This window comes from Erythrolamprus reginae, chromosome 8 (genome assembly GCF_031021105.1).
Source record: "Erythrolamprus reginae isolate rEryReg1 chromosome 8, rEryReg1.hap1, whole genome shotgun sequence".
NCBI lineage: Eukaryota > Metazoa > Chordata > Lepidosauria > Squamata > Dipsadidae > Erythrolamprus > Erythrolamprus reginae.
This window is the reverse complement of record NC_091957.1, coordinates 53512047-53530012: the sequence shown is the minus strand read 5'-3', so window position 1 is coordinate 53530012 and position 17966 is coordinate 53512047. Positions and strand designations below refer to the sequence as shown.

At 42.7% G+C, this 17966-nt stretch overlaps 1 protein-coding gene across 1 annotated transcript in view; it reads right to left on the bottom strand.

The window, feature by feature from the left end:
* IL1RAPL2 (interleukin 1 receptor accessory protein like 2) overlaps positions 1–17966 on the bottom strand; it is a 336211-nt gene that overhangs the window by 154962 nt on the left and 163283 nt on the right. The window contains exon 2 of the mRNA XM_070759926.1: positions 13654–13927. Within this exon, the coding sequence (XP_070616027.1) occupies positions 13654–13927 (274 nt within the window). The remainder of the gene's footprint in view (positions 1–13653; positions 13928–17966) is intronic.

Below are 17966 nucleotides of genomic sequence, written 5' to 3'. Positions count from 1 at the left end.
GGACATTTTCCCGACAGGGAGAACAATTAACGAGTGGAACGTCTGGTCTCCAGAATTGTCAAAATTGGTAGCGCCATCTTCACCCCCGCCCCTGTCATAAGTGGCGTTCCCCAGGGAAGTGTATTAGGTCCTACTCTCTTAATTCTCTACATCAATGATCTCTGTGACCATATCGAAAGCAACTGTGTTCTTTTTGCCGACGATGTGAAACCTTTCAGCACCACGGACGGCACACTCAGCCTCCAAAAAGACCTGGACTTTGTCTCAGACTGGTCTAACACCTGGCAACTTCAAATATCAACCAACAAATGCTCTACCCTCCACATCGGCAAAAAGAATCCAAACCGCACATACGAACTGAATAAACAAATTCTCGCAGCCAACCCACACTCAGTAAAAGACCTTGGAATACTAATATCAAACGACCTAAGTGCTAAAGCCCACTGCAACAATATCGCCAAAAAAGCCTCTAGATTTGTTACCCTGATCCTACGCAGCTTCTGCTCAGGCAATCTCACTCTACTCACAAGAGCCTACAAAACTTTTGCCAGACCCATCCTAGACTACTGCTCATCTGTCTGGAACCCATATCACATCTCAGACATCAACACCCTAGAAAATGTCCAAAGATATTTCACCAGAAGAGCCCTTCACTCCTCCACTCGAAACAGAATATCCTACGAAAACAGACTAACAATCCTGGGCCTTGAAAGCCTAGAACTACGGGGCCTAAAACACGATTTGAGTATTGCCCACAAGATCATATGCTGCAACGTGTACCAGTCAATGACTACTTCAGCTTCAACCGCAATAACACAAGAGCACGCAACAGAGTCAAACTTAATACGAACCGCACCAAACTTGACTGTAAAAAATATGATTTCAACAATCGAGTTATCGAAGCGTGGAACTCATTACCTGACTGAATTGTGTCAACCCCTAACCCCCAACATTTCTCCCTTAGACTCTCCACGATTGACCTCTCCAGGTTCCTAAGAGGCCAGTAAGGGGCGTACATAAGTGCACTGGTGTGCCTTTCGTCCCCTGTCCAATTGTCTTTCCTTTCTTTCACCTATCTTATATATTCTCTTCCTTTCATATATCCTCTCCTCTACCTTCACTTTCACCCTCTTTTATATTATCACATGTCTATTTTTCTTCCTATGTATTTGTGTGCTGGACAAATGAATAAATAAATAAATAAAATAAATAAATAAAAATTTGTGGAAGCTCCGACACGGGAGGTTTTTAAGAAGAGGTTGGATAACCATTTGTCCAGGATTATGTGAAGTCTCCTGACAAGAGTGGGATTAGAAGATCTCCATGGTCCTTTCCTGCCTTAGGATTCTGTTCTGTATTGTTCTGTTCTGTTCTATGCTGTGCTACGCTATGCTTAGTGAAGGGCTCCCCATCACTGGGGCTTCCGGTGATCGGCGCACATGTGCCGGTGCAAGATTCAGCTCCTGCACATGCTTAGGAGGCAAAATCTCATGTGAGGATGCTCGGATGCACAAGACTTTAATGATTCTTGGCAATTTCTTTGCTTCTTTGCCAAATCTATTCTATTATATTCTTCATTCCAAATTCTATTCTATTCTATTTTATTTTATTCCTGTTCTATACTATTGTTGTGGTTAGCTCTGGCCCAGCTCCTGCCCCAAGGACTGTGGATGTGGGGGAGACATCCACATGCTGCAGGCCTGTTTTGCCCCCGGTGGAATCTGATGATGAAGGCTCCTCTGACCAAAAAGACATGAGTGACAAGGAGGAGGAGAGTGTGGCAAACAGCTCAGAAGGAGATCAATTATCTCGCTCCTCCTTGGATTCAGAACAAGAGTTAATGATACAGCCACGCATGCGGAGAGCGATGCATAGGCAACAACAACTGAGAGATTATTATCAAAGAAAATGAGGCCACCTGTGGTTGGGTGGGGCTGTGGCAATTAGTGAGGCTGCTATAAAGAGCAGCCTGTGGGTTTGGCCATTGTGGAGGATTATCTGATCATTGTGTTTCATGACTGCTTTACTGACTTTGACCTTTTGTGTGCTGATTTCCCCCCGCTTTGAAACTAAACCAGAGCAAAGTGTGTTTCACTTTGTGAAAGAAGAAGGACTGTGAATTGCCTCACAGCTGCAAGCTAAGTATCACAGAACTGATAAGGGACTTGCACAAATTACCAGTTTGTTTGGAGACGAGTGTTCTTTGCTATCCCAAAAGAGGCTTGGTTTAAGTGACTTTTCATTATAAAGAACATTGTTTTGAATTTTCAAACGTCTGTGTGTCTGAAATTTGTCCCTGTGAATTTTTGGGAGGATTCTACCAGAGAGCTCGACAGAACAACTATACTATACTATACTATACTATACTGTACTGTACTATACTATACTATACTATACTATACTATACTATACTATACTATACTATACTATACTATACTATACTATACCAAACTATACTATACCAAACTATACTATACTATACTATACTATACTATACTATACTATACTATACTATACTATACTATACTATACTATTCTTCCCTACCCTACCTATAAAATAAAGTTGAGTCCTCATTAAAGATGCGGTTACCAAATGTACTCAAGGAATGTCCATCATAACATCAAATATGTACTCCCCTCTTTGTACACTATTTTATTTCTTAAATTACCCCAATTTTGGGGGCTGGACGGGGGAGAAATTCTGATGTAATGACATGACTTCATCAATATCATGTCTCATGCAGTTCCTGGCAACTGAAGGACCTCCGAAGAGTCTCGTTCCACCGAGCCTACGTTACAGGGCTGTCCCCGGGGAGAAAAACAGAGTAAGTGTGTAAATTCTGCAAATTAGTTTGGGGATGAAAGGTGACGCATGAATACGTAAAGGTGTGGACTCCCCATCATAACACCCATCTGTCTTGTTCCGGGTTCTCATGAAAAGATGCCTGAGAAAATTTATTTGTTTATTTTATTTATTAGATTTGTATGCCGCCCCTCTCCGAAGACTCGGGGCGGCTAACAACAATATAAAAAGACAGTGTAAACAAATCTAATATTAAAAGACAATCTAAAAAACCCCTATTTAAAGAACCACTCATACATACAAGCATACCATGTATAAATTCTATAAGCCTAGGGGGAAGGGAAATTTCAATTCCCCCATGCCTGACGACAGAGGTGGGTTTTAAGGAGCTTGCGAAAGGTAAGGAGGGTGGGGGCAACCCTGATATCTGGGGGGAGCTGGTTCCAGGGGGTCGGGGCCACCACAGAGAAGGCTCTTCTCCTGAGTCCCGCCAAACAACATTGCTTAGTCGACGGGACCCGGAGAAGGCCAACTCTGTGGGACCTAACCGGTCGCTGGGATTCGTGCGGCAGAAGGTGGTCCCGGAGATATGGATGGTTGTCTCTCTACCTCCTGCATATTATTCCATCCCCACTTGATCTGGAAGTTGATGGATGCTTTTAATGGTATATTTGTTGAATGGCTGTTGCCAGCTTCATCGCGACAGCTTTTCACCTTGTACTGCTAGAATAATAATAACAATAATAAAAGAGCTACCCTGTTAATGTTCCTCAGGAAGGGAGTTGATGTTTTATATTTGTGTTCATTATAGCTTTAATTTTCCTGGGCGAGAGCAGGAACAGTGGAGGTCAAGGAAATGAATGAGTTTGTAGACCCTGGGCAGAGCACAAGAATAAAACTACGGTGGTACTAGCATCCATAATATATTCCAATAGGTAGAAGCTGGTGGGAGGAGGAACAGTCTCACACAACACGCATAAACCTCTTCTATCATAAGAAGAATTTTACAGAAAAAAAAAAAGAGAACATTTTTTCTGTTCCAAATAACATTTTCTTATTGTTAGCATCAAGGCAATCTAAGAACTCCAAGGAGGAAGAGCAGTGAAGAGCTACAAAAATTTTTACTACCACATTGTGGGTTATTTTGTGGGTGTGGCTTGCTGGCCATGTGACCAGGTGGGAGTGGCTCGACGATCATGTGACCAAGGTGGCTTAAATGTCATGTGACTGGCTTAAAGGTGGCCAACTTGACGTCACTCACATCAAGGGCTTGGCCTCCCTTCGCCTCAAAGAGATGCAATTTCCCTATCTATTTGCTATTACTGAACATCCAAAATATACTCTTTAATTAATTCTATGTATATATGCCATATGTGTACATACATATTACACACAGGCACACAAAAATATACATTATCTATTATATAAACTGTTATTATATAAACTTTTATAAAACTATTATATAAACTTTCGTAAACTCCTTAAAACCCACCTCGGCCGTCAGGCATGGGGGAACTGAGATAACTTCCCCAGGCCTATATTGTTTATGTACGGTATGTCGTGTGCATGTTTTTTAAATTATGGGTTTTTAGTTTTAATTATTAGATTTGTATTGTACATTGTTTTTCTATTACTGTTGTGAGCTGCCCCGGCATACAAATTTAATGAATGAATGAATGAATGAATGAATGAATGAATGAATGAATGAATGAATGAATGAATAAATAAATAAATAAATAAATAAATAAATAAATAAATAAATAAATAAATAAATAAATAAATAAATAAGGAGGACAGAAGGAAAAGGGGGGACATGATCGAAACATTTAAATATGTTAACGGGTTAAATAAGGTTCAGGAGGGAAGTGTTTTTAATAGGAAAGTGAACACAAGAACAAGGGGACACAATCTGAAGTTAGTTGGGGGAAAGATCAAAAGCAACATGAGAAAATATTATTTCACTGAAAGAGTAGTAGATCCTTGGAACAAACTTCCAGCAGACGTGGTTGGTAAATCCACAGTAACTGAATTTAAACATTCCTGGGATAAACATATATCCATTGTAAGATAAAATACAGGAAATAGTATAAGGGCAGACTAGATGGACCATGAGGTCTTTTTCTGCCATCAGTCTTCTATGTTTCTATGTTTCTATAAATAAATAAATAAATACACACACACACACACACGCAAAGGTGGAGGCCCTGTTTCCTCCAGGAGATTCCTAGAGAGGTCCCATTGCAAAATCCAATTGCTGGATCGGACTCTCTAAAATGCTACAGAAATCTTTCGTTGGCCGATCGGCTTGAAGGTAATCAGGGAATTGTCACCTCTGGCAACTATCGAAGTTCCATATAGATGTTGGTTTTGACATTTAATCCCCCTGAGCTTTTTTCAATGGCTGAGTTATCCGCCAGATATTTATTCCAAAGCTCTGAAAGAAGAAAAGAAGGAGAGGAGATTGTGTTGTGTTGTGGGTTTTTTCCCGATCATGTGGAGAAGGATGAGAGTGGGAAGTGGCAGTCATAATTACTGTAGTGTTAAATTTTAGGTTTTTGGTTTTTTTTAAATGAGACACTCGGATCCAAACAGGGAAAAATCACTCCTTCCTCTTTTTTCTTCATATTTTTCTTTTTTCCCTGTTTTTCCCCACCATTCTTCCTTTTCTTTTATTTATTTTTCTTTCTGCACTTTTTATTTCTTCTTCTCTATTCTGTTCCTCTAAACCTTTTGCAGGAGAGGCAGAGTAACGACACAGACACAAGAGCTGGATTTAAAACTGGGTCATTTTTATTAAAATATATTTGCATAATTTATTTAAATAAATCAGCAATTAGCATAATTAACTATAACCCTAACAAGGACCCGCAGGGTCAAACAATTGCTTCCGGGGCGGAAAATGACGTAGAATAAACTTCTGGGGCAACTTATGGGCGTAGCTCCATGCTAATCCAGGTGAGGGACCACTCCCTCACCTGAGACCTTGCCATGCACTTGCATGTGGGAGGTCCCACCGGCTAACCCCTACAAGGGGAATTAAATGGGCGGGACCCAAAGACAGGTTCCCCCCAACTGCTCAGGTCGCCAATACCACAAGCCTTTGGAGAGAACCTGTCAATCATCCCCAAAGATGCCCAACGGAGAACACGCAGTTGCTAAACCACCACCCAGTTTTCCGCCCCTAACCTGCCTACCCAAATGACCAAAGGTAAGCCAATTAACCTAAACAGGTGCAAGCACCCCCTAACCGCTTCATCCATCTCCCCAGTGTGGAATAGGCGAAAAAACGGTCATGGCCAAGTGCCCAGACCGCCAAAAATTCCTATTCGGCCCCCTAGGGCGACCCACAGTGGCACACTGCAAGATAGGGAGGGCGGGTGGGTGTTTGCCTCCACGACGAGTCCGGGCGAAAAGGCCGAACTCCGAGCCTGCCAGCCCTTTTATATGGCTGGCAGGCTCCGCCCGAACCGTCATCGGTCAAGCCACCCTGACCGAAATTTTCGGCCGAGATCTCGCGAAGCCTCGCGAGATCTCGGCCGCATGTTCAAAATGGCGGTTCTGCCAGTCTCCGTGTCCCCTGGGCCTCCTGCAGAATGCGCCGGGGGATGAAGACCACCGGCGGCATTTTTGTAGTTTGAGTGGGCTTTTATCTCTATCACGGTAATGCTTAATAAAATTATTGGAGAAGCAAAAAATGGAAACTGCAGAATTCCTGGTGGTTTGCCTTGAGGGATCACCTTTTTCCAGGAATCTCTTACCTATCCAAATACAGGGCTATTGAAAAAGAATGAACCAATTTCATGACGCAGTATTTTATTAAAGGAAAAGTAATTCAAAGCTCCATACAAGTCACACGTATTCTACTCATAATCGTCTTTTATTCCCTGCCATACAAGTGTTCGATGTGGCCTTCAAAACTTAGATAACTCCTCTTTCAAATGATCACTGACTCACTATATGAGGATGCTTGAGAACTGAAGCAATGCGTCATGAAATCAATGCATTCTTTTTGAATAACCCTGTAGATTGATCAGAATGGGCATGCTGGAGGTCCCATCAGCCTGAGAGCATTGGCTGAAGATGGGCCTTTTCTGCAGTGGCCCCTGCTCTATGGAGCATCCTCTCCTAAGAGATTAGAATGGCCTCGTCCCTTGTCAGCCTTTCGTAAGGCCTTCAAAACCTGGACATATTCCTGGATCCTGAAGGTGTGAAGAGCATGGTTTCCTGGATTTATTGTTAATTGGCCAAGTATCTTGGTTGCTATGTATTTTGGTTTTGGGTCGCCCTATTGCTGTTATTGTTTTAAAATGGTATCCCAATTTTAATTGAAATTATTTTTAAAAAATTATAAGCCACCCAGAATCATTAAATGAGATAAGTGGCTATAAAATTGATTGATTGATTGATTGATTAAGGGGGAGTAGGAATAGGAGTAGGAGTAGGAGTAGGAGTAGGAGAAGGAGAAGGAGAAGGAGAAGAAGAAGAAGAAGAAGAAGAAGAAGAAGAAGAAGAAGAAGAAGAAGAAGAAGAAGAAGAAGAAGAAGAAGAAGAAAATGCATTTTCCATGCTAATAAATCTCCTTTTGCATCAGTCAAGACCAAAGATTAGTAATTTTTTTGTGCAAAACTCAGCAGTTAACGATGGAAATAATTAACAGATCGGGGTGCATCAACTCAAAGAGGCTATGAATCTTCATTGTTTCTGCCTAGTTAGAAGCTTTTTGTATTTGTTTTCAGGCTTAAATGTCTGATGACTCTGGAGGAGGAGGAAAGAAAGGAAGGAAGAAAAAGAGAGAGAGAGAGAAAGAAGGAAGGAAGGAAGAAAAAAGAAAGAAAGAAAGAAGAAGAGAGAAAGAAGGAAGGAAGGAAGGAAGGAAGGAAGGAAAGAAAGAAAGAAAGAAAGAAAGAAAGAAAGAAAGAAAGAAAGACGGATGCAGGACTGGGGTTGGCATCAAATCCACTTTGTTTGTTGTAGATGTGATCTTTTCCTCTCTAGAAGGAAAACACATTGTACATCTGTGTTTTCTGTCCTCTAAGCAAGTTCATGGATGGCCACTAAGGCCTCATCTCCAAAGGCCTGACTACAGAGGAATCGCTGGACTGATTTCTTGCATTTTCCCAAAATAATGCTAAAACAAAAATAGACCTAGAGAACGCCCAGGAAAGAGCTCCATCCAAGATTTAGGACAACGATCACTGAGGCAGAACGCAAACCGCAAAGTCACAATCTTTGGATTACAATGGTGAGATGCTGAAGGATAAGGATGATGATGAAGAAGAAGATGATGTTTATGAAGATGATGATGAAGATGGAGATGATGAAGATTATGATGATAAAGATGGAGAAGAACATGAAGATGACGATGATGAAGATGGTGAAGAAGATGGAGAGAGTGATGGTGGTGATGGTGATGATGCAATAACAAAAGAAAGAAGGGTTGGGGTGATGATGATGAGGAAGATGATGAGGAAGTTAATGGTGAAGAAGATGAAGATGATAATGATGAAGATGATGATAAAGATGATGAAAATGATGAAGAAGATGAAGGTGGTGATGGTGATGATGCAATAACAAAAGAAAGAAGGGTTGGGGTGATGAAGATGATGATGAAGAAGAAGATTATGAAGATGATGATAAAGATGATGAAGAAGATGAAGCAATAACAAAAGAAAGAAGGGTTGGGGTGATGAAGATAATGGTGAAGAAGAAGATGAAGATGATGATGAAGATGATGAAGATGGTGATGGTGATGATGCAATAATGAAAGAGAGGAGGGTTGGAGTTTTTAACAGTTTCTAACTTTGGGAGGTTGGGAGGGTAGAGGGACCTGGTTTTGTTTCTTTACAATTAGCCAAATCATCACGGTCACCATTATCATTGTACAAGTCATCCATTCACTTCCTCTGGATTTTGGCACGCTGATGAATGACGCCAGACTTTGGAAGCGTGCACTTTTCGGAAACAATCGGAGCCTCGGCCCTTTAGCGAGCAACGTTTCAATCCAGAGTGGAATTTTTCCAGCTGATTTGTTACGTTCTTGAAAAATGAGGCCTTGCAATGGAAACGCTGACAGATTTAAACTCTGGTTGCATCAGCAAGAGCGGAAAGATTAATGGCTCAGCCCTTCCCCACAGAACAAATGGCGCTTTGTATTCGGGCTTTAGATATCAGGACATCTTGGTTGCTGTTCTTCATGGGGGTCCTTGGACACGAAGGTCCAAGAGACCCGGTTCAGAACTCAGGGGAGAGTTATATACCAGAAGAACAAGGTGAGGGCGGGGGAGAGAGAGAGAGAGATGGGAGGAAGAGAGGGAGGAGGGAAGGAGGGACAGAGGTAAAGAGATGGAGATGGAGGGAGAAGGAGGAAGAAAGGGAAGAAGAGAGAGGGGGGGAAGGATGAGAGAGAGGGATGGAGGGAAAGGAAGGGATGGAGAGAGAGGAGGGAGGAAGAGGGAGGGAAAGAGAGAGGGCTGTAAAGCACTGTGAAGTGGTAGTGCTAAGTAGGAAGGAAGGAAGGAAGGAAGGAAGGAAGGAAGAAGATGGAGAGAGAGGGAGGGAGGGGAAAGCAGGGAGAAAGAGGAAGGGATGGAAGGAAGAGTGGTGGAGGGAAGGAGGGACGGAGGTAAAGAGGTAGTAAAGGGGAAGGAAAAGAAGGAGAGGGGAGGGAGAAGGAGAAGGAGGGAGGGAAAGAGATGGAGATGGAGGGAGAAAGAGTTACATACTGGAAGAGCAAGGTGAGGGAGGGGGGGAGAGAGAGAGAAATGGGAGGAAGAGAGGGAGGAGGGAAGGAGGGATGGAGGTAAAGAGATGGAGAAGGGGAAGGGGAAGGAAAAGAGGGAGAGAAGGGAGGGAGAAAGGGGGGAGGGAAAGATAGAGGGGAGGGAGGAAAGGAAAAAGAGACGGAGATGGAGGGAGAAAGAGGAAGAAAGGGAGGGAGGGAGAGAGAGAGGGAAGGGTGAAAGGGAGGGATGAATGGAAAGAGAGAGGGAAGGAAAGAAGGAAGGAAGGACAACAATACATAACATACAGAAATCTAAATTTAAAAACATACTAAAGCCCCAGTTTCTTTTAAAAACCCATCAATCATATTCAGGCAATCAACATGAATTCATTCATCAGCCAGAGCAAGATGTTAGTAATGTCCCCAAGCCTGTCGGGAAAGATGGATCTTGAAGCTCTTGTGGAAGGCGGGGACGGTGGGGGCAGTGCAAATCTCTGGGGGGAGCTGGTTCCAAAGGGCCAGGGCCACCACAAAGAAGGCTCTTCCCCAGGTCCCGCCAGGCGACATTGTCTAGGTGACGGGACCTGGAGAAGGCCGACTCTGTGGGACCTGACTGGCCACCGGGACACATGAGGCAGAAGACAGTCCCGCAAATAATCTGGTCCAATGCCATGTAGGGCTTCATAGGTCATAACCGACCCTTTGAATTGAATTTGGAAATCAATCAGCCACCAATGCAGCTGGTGGGTAGGTGGGTAGGTAGGTAGGTATTCAGTCATTCATTCATTCATTCATTCATTCATTCATACATACATTCGACTTCTATACTGCCCAATCCCAAAGGATTGAGGGTAGCTTACAACAATATAAAAAAGTACAGTTAACAATAAATAGAAGTCAAGTATAAATTAAAACAATAACCCCAGTTAAAACCCACACATCAGCAAATTAGCCCGGATTCCTTTTCTTTCTTTCTTTCCTCCTTTCTTTCTCTTTCTCTCTCTTTCCTTCCTTCCTTCTTTCTCTCTCTCTTTCTCCTTCCTTCCTTCTTTCCTTCCTTACTTCCTTACTTCCTTCCTTCTTTCTTTCTTTCTCTTTCTCTCCTTCCTTCCTTACTTTCCTTCCTTCCTTCCCTCTTTCTTTCTATCTATCTTTCTTTCTTTCTTTTTTTTCTTTACTTCCTTCTTTCTTTCTTTCTCTTTCTCTCTCTTTCCTTCCTTCTTTCTCTCTCTCTCTCTCTTTCTCCTTCCTTCTTTCCTTCTTTCTTTCTTTCTCTCTCTCTCTCCTTCCTTCCCTCCCTCCCTCCCCCACTTCCCTCCTCTTCCTTCCTTCCTTCTTTCTTTCGCTCTCTTTCTCTCCTTCCTTCCCCTCCTTTCCTTCCTTCCTTCCTTTCTTGGTAGAACACTTTTGCAATCTAAAAAGAGACACATAACTCCAACTCAATTCCTTATTGCACTGTGGACTTCCACGGGCTCTATTTTTTTTTTTTTTTGCCCCTAACGGCCGCCAATTGCTTCAGATAAACACCAAAAATATTCTGTCCTATCAGGAAGTCACAGGAGAGACGGTGATGGACAGAGGTCAGATACTGACGGGGCCAGAGTCACGACCCCTGGCTGTCCCATTTGTTTGCTTGTCAGCTTCCCAGGCTTTGCAGCCGAGGAACTTTTAACTTGGAAATGTGCGTTTCGAGCTCTTTGCATTTTAAAGTTCTCCGAGGGCCATTTATAGTCACACTCATTTCATTTTAAAAGAAATAGGTCTGACCTCCGTGGTCCCCGGTGTGGAATGTATGTTCAGCACAGGTATTTCTCAGGTTACATTGTCTTTATCCTCAGAAAGGCCAGTTTCTTCGTCCTTCGTTTTTTTCAGCAGAAATTCAAATCCGTAGCCACCAGATTTAAATTACAGTGAATGAAATTACGTTGGTTATTCCTACGTGGAATCTGCTTTAACTGAAAGATACCCAGTGAAGGGCTGCTGTCAAGTACAGTGATACCTCGTCTTACAAACGCCTCGTCATACAAACTTTTTGAGATACAAACCCGGGGTTTAAGATTTTTTTGCCTCTTCTTACAAACTATTTTCACCTTACAAACCCACCGCCACCGCTGGGCTGCCCCGCCTCCGGACTTCCGTTGCCACCGAAGCACCCGTTTTTGAGCTGCTGGGATTTCCCCGAGGCTCCCCTCGCTGGGAAACCCCACCTCCGGACTTCCGTGTTTTTGTGATGCTGCAGGGGAATCCTGCAGCGCAAAAATGGGCACTTCACTGGCAACAGAAGTCTGGAGGTGGGGTTTCCCAGCGAGGGGAGCCTCAGTGAAATCGCAGCATTGCAAAAACACAGAAGTCTGGAGGTGGGGTTTCCCAGCGAGGGGAGCCTCAGGGAAATCCCAGCAGTGCAAAAACAGGTGCTTTGGCTGGTAAAAGGGGTGAATTTTGGGCTTGCACGCGTTAATCGCTTTTCCATTGATTCCTATGGGAACATGTTTCATCTTACAAACTTTTCACCTTAAGAACCTCGTCCCAGAACCAATTAAGTTTGTATGACAAGGTATCACTGTACATGGTATACATAGATATAACACTGTTTATATACATGAGATGGGTGCTAGTAACAGAGAAACATTAGGACAACAGTGAAAGGCTGCAAAGTTTTCTACTATCACGTTGTGGGTGTGGCTTATTTTGTGGGTGTGGCTTGCTGACCATGTGACCAGGTAGGAGTGGCTTGCTGATTATGTGACCGGTGGGTGGCTTGAAGGTCATGTGACTGGCTTAAAGGTGGCCAACCTGACGTCACTCACATCAAGGGTTAGGGTTAGGGTGCCTGGCCTATAATAATAATAATAATAATAATAATTTATTAGATTTGTATGCCGTCCCTCTCCGCAGACTTGGGGTGGCTCACAACAATCCATGCCTCTCCTTGCCTTAAGAGAGACAATTTCCCTATTTATTTACTATTACTCAACATCCAAAATATACTCTTTAATTCTATGTATATATGCCATATTACAGACACAAAAAATATACATGATCTACTATATAAGCTGGATGTGTATGTACACACACGCACACACACACAGCTCTTCCAAAATTATACACATTCAACCTCATTTACTGCAATAAGAAAAACATACCCAGAGCCCAGAAGGGAAAAAAAGAACAAAATTCAAAAATTTTCTAGTGGTTCTGAGCAAATGACCGTACCTGTAGGAGCCCGTCACTGAAGATACCCCAAAGTTGTTCCAGAGTGAAACAGCCTCGTAATCATCACAACAATAACAATGACAACGATGGAGGGGGAAAATCACAAAATCCAAAGACCGGCAAATAGAAGTAGGACGACGGTGATAAAAAGAAAGCCAAGTTAATTCCAATAAGCATCTTGCATGCTATCCCAAAGCACCGTGAACATTTATTAGCATGGACAAAATCACCATAAGTCAATTACAAAAGGCGGCTTTTCACAGAACAGCTTAGATCTTTAACACCATCAAGTAAGAATCTCAATATGTTGACCAACAATAATAATGTATCAATAACCACTTGAAAATGGAGGATGATCTGGAAATCTGGATCGATTGCTTATCTGGATGGATGGAGACTTCCCAAGCCTCCGAAACATAGCCAAGGTCATAGGCATTCCCAACATGAATGATACATGTTACTTAAAGTCATGAAATGATGTCATGCATATATTTGCCTTTAAAATTAAATATTACACTGTCTGTTTGAACAGGCACATCTTGTGGCATCATGAGGATCATCATTGTTTGCTACACATGCCATTGGCAATCCATCCATCCATCCATCCATCCTCATCTATCCATCCAAGCAACCACTCATGCACCAACCTACCCACCCATTCAAGCAACCAGCCACCCTCCCATCCATCCATCCTTCCAAGCAAACACCCACCCACCTACCCACCTATCCATCTACCCTTCTACCCACCCACTCATCCATTCATCCATCCAACTATCCACTCATCTACTCATCTACCCATGTATCTATCTGCCCATCCATCCAACCACCCAATCAAGCAACCAACCTACTATCTATCCACCCATTTGCTCATCTGCCCATCCATCCATCCATCCAACTTCTCCTGCATGATACCCACCTTAAAACGCAGGTGTAGAAGCCGCTGTCTTGGACTTCCGCAGTGTGAAACCAGATGGAGTCTTCATCTTTGTTGATCCTCCCTTCTGAGAAGATGATGGGCTCTTCAAAATCCCCTTTGTTTTTGTACCACATCAGACGCAGCCCTGTGCTTTGAGCCATGCTGTAGTTTGTGCGAATATAGCTGTAGAAAAGGGCGCATTTCACGCGCACCGGCTCACCTGCCAGGGCCATATAATTCTTGAGGTCCACCAGCCAATCAATGCAGCCATCCACTGAAAACGAAGAGAAAGAGCAAAATGTTATCACAGTTGTCCAGCTTTAAGACCCAGCCAGCAATTCATCAGAGATCTGTTAATACAGTGGTACCTCTACTTACGAATTTAATTTGTTCCATGACCTGGTTCTTAAGTAGAAAAGTTTGTAAGAAGAAGCATTTTTCCCCAATATAAAAGCAAATAATGCGTGCAATTGAGGAAACCACAGGAAGAGTGGAGGCCCTGTTTCCTCCCAGGAGATTCCTAGAGAGGCCCCCATGGAGGCTTCTCCTCTCCTTTTCTGGCCCTGTTTCCTCCCAGGAGATTCCTAGAGCGGCCCCATGGAGGCTTCTTCCCACCTTTTCCAGCCCTGTTTCCCCCCAGGAGATTCCTAGAGAGGCCCCACGGAGGCTTCTTCCCGCCTTTTCTGGTTACAGTTTCGGAGGCTCGGGTTTGTGAGTGGAAAATGGTTCTTGAGAAGAGGCAAAAAAAAATCTTGAACACCTGGTTCTTATTTAGAAAGGTTTGTAAGTAGAGGCATTCATAGGTAGAGGTACCACTGTATTTCATGGTTGAGCATGACTTGGCTTAAAAAAACCCCTTTCAACAGGACCTGTCTGCGTTTCCGAGAACGCCATCCTTCAAAGATATCCCTTCTTACCACTTCATTAATTTCCTCTGTTTTTAGTTCCCTCAAAGTCCTTCCGATCTCTGGCTTCGGGGACTAATTTCCAAATCACAGCATATCAAATATAATTACAATACGGTCACTTGTTACCCAGAGACGTTCTGCTAAATTTCCATTTCCAGCCCATTATTGTGTGCAGCTTTGAGAAAGGTTAAGTTCAAGAGACGTCTGATGGGGAGCCGAGAACATCCAACGTGCTCAAGGAAAAGAAGCAAAAAAGTCAAGTACTGCATGAATCTCACTCGAAAGCGAGATTAAATCCCCATTGTTAAAAGTTGGCAATTAAAATTCTACAATGCGGAGGTTGGAAAAGCCGGACGCAACATCAATAGGGAAAAAAAACATAGAAGATAGAAACATAGAAACATAGAAGTCTGACGGCAGAAAAAGACCTCATGGTCCATCTAGTCTGCCCTTATACTATTTCCTGTGTTTTATCTTAGGATGGATATATGTTTATCCCAGGCATGTTTAAATTCAGTTACTTTGGATTTATCAACCACGTCTGCTGGAAGTTTGTTCCAAGGATCTACTACTCTTTCAGTGAAATAATATTATCTCACATTGCTTTTGATCTTTCCCCCAACTAACTTCAGATTGTGTCCCCTTGTTCTTGTGTTCACTTTCCTATTAAAACACTTCCCTCCTGAACCTTATTTAACCCTTTGACATATTTAAATGTTTCGATCATGTCCCCCCTTTTCCTTCTGTCCTCCAGACTATACAGATTGAGTTCATGAAGTCTTTCCTGATACGTTTTATGCTTAAGACCGTCCACCATTCTTGTAGCCCGTCTTTGGACTCGTTCAGTTTTGTCAATATCTTTTTGTAGGTGAGGTCTCCAGAACTGAACACAGTATTACAAATGTGGTCTCACCAGCGCTCTATATAAGGGGATTGACAGCAGAAAAAGATCTCATGGTCCATCTACTCTTCCCTTATACTATTTCCTGTATTTTATCTTAGGATGGAGCTATGTTTTATCCCAGGCATGTTTAAATTCAGTTACTTTGGATTTACCAACCACGTCTGCTGGAAGTTTGTTCCAAGCATCTACTACTCTTTCAGTCAAATAATATTTTTTCACATTGCTTCTGATCTTTTCCCCAACTAACCTCAGATTGTACCCCCTTGTTCTTATCTATCTATCTATCTATCTATCTATCTATCTATCTATCTATCTATCTATCTATTGGATTTGTATGCCCCCACTCTCCGCAGACTCGGGGCGGCTAACGACAATGATAAAAAAACAACATGTAACAATCCAATTTAATAAAACAACTAAAAACCCTTATTATAAAAACCAAACATACACACAAACATACCATACATAACTTGTAATGGCCTAGGGGAAGGAATATCCTAACTCCCCCATGCCTGGCGACAAAGGTGGGTCTTGAGTAATTTGCGAAAGACAAGGAGGGTGGGGGCCATTCTAATCTCTGGGGGGAGTTGATTCCAGAGGGCCGGGGCCGCCACAGAGAAGGCTCTTCCCCTGGGGCCCACCAAACGACATTGTTTGGTCGACAGGACCCGGAGAAGGCCAACTCTGTGGGACCTTATCGGCCGCTGGGATTCGTGCGGTAGAAGGCGGTTCCGGATGTATTCTGGCCCAATGCCATGTAGGGCTTTAAAGGTCTTTAAAGAACACTTTGAATTCTTGTGTTCATTTTCCTATTAAAAACACTTCCCTCCTGAATAAGTAAATAAATTTGAGACAAATGGCACTGCAATAGCGGCTCACAACAGTGATAAACAATATGATAAATCCAATATTGAAATACATCTAAAAACCCACATCATTAAAACCATACAACTCAGTCATATAAACTATATTAGCCCGGGGATACCTCAATTACTCCATGCCTAGCAACATAGGTGGGTCTTCAGTAACTTAAGAAAGGCAAATAGGATGGGGGTGGTTCTAATCTCCGGGGGTAGTTAATTCCAGAGGGCCGGGGCCGCCACAGAGAAGGCTCTTCCCCTGGGGCCTGCCAGATGACATTGTTTAGTCGACGGGACCCGGAGAAGGCCAACTCTGTGGGACCTTTTTGGCCGATGGGATTCCTGCAGCAGAAGACGGTTCTGAAGGTATTCTGGTCCAATGCCATATAGGGCTTTATAGGTCATTACCAACACTTTGAATTGTTACCAGAAACTAATCGGCAGCCAATGCAGGCCGCAGAGTGTTGACGAGATCCTCACGGACAATTGGTGGGCCACTGTGTGACACAGAATATCAATCCTAGGTGTAGAAAGCTTAGAACTACGTCGCCTGAAACACGATCTAAGTATTGCCCACAAGATCATATGCTGCAACGTTCTACCTATCAATGACTGTTTCAGCTCCAATCGCAACAACAGAAGAGCACGCAGCAGATTCAAACTTAATATTAACCGCTCCAAACTTGACTGTAAAAAATATGACTTCAGCAAGCGAGTTGTCGAAGCGTGGAACTCATTACCTGACTCAGTAGTGTCAACCCCTAACCCCAAACATTTTTCCCTTAGACTATCCACGATTGACCTCTCCAGGTTCCTTAGAGGTCAGTAAGGGGCGTGCATAAGTGCACCAGTGTGCCTTCCGTCCCCTGTCCAATCGTTTCTCCTTATCTCATTTATCTTTTCTTCCTTTCAAATATGTTCACCTATACTTTTATATCTTTTCTTCTATTCTTTTCTTTACTTGTATTATTACATATCTTTTTCTTTATTGTGTATTATGTATTGGACTAAATAAACGAATGAATGAGTGAATACGTAAGTAAGTAAGTAAGTAAGTAAGTAAGTAAGTAAGTAAGTAAGTAAGTAAGAATGCTGGACTTGATATATAGAATGCTGGTGAGACCACATTTGGAATACTGTGTTCAGTTCTGGAGACCTCACCTACAAAAAGATATTGACAAAATTGAACAGGTCCAAAGACGGGCTACAAGAACGGTGGAAGGTCTTAAGCATAAAACGTATCAGGAAAGACTTCATGAACTCAATCTGTATAGTCTGGAGGACAGAAGGAAAAGGGGGGACATGATCGAAACATTTAAATATATTAAAGGGTTAAATAAGGTTCAGGAGGGAAGTGTTTTTAATAGGAAAGTGAACACAAGAACAAGGGGACACAATCTGAAGTTAGTTGGGGGAAAGATCAAAAGCAACATGAGAAAATATTATTTTACTGAAAGAGTAGTAGATCCTTGGAACAAACTTCCAGCAGACGTGGTAGATAAATCCACAGTAACTGAATTTAAACATGCCTGGGATAAACATATATCCATCCTAAGATAAAATACAGAAAATAGTATAAGGGCAGACTAGATGGACCATGAGGTCTTTTTCTGCCGTCAGACTTCTATGTTTCTATGTTTG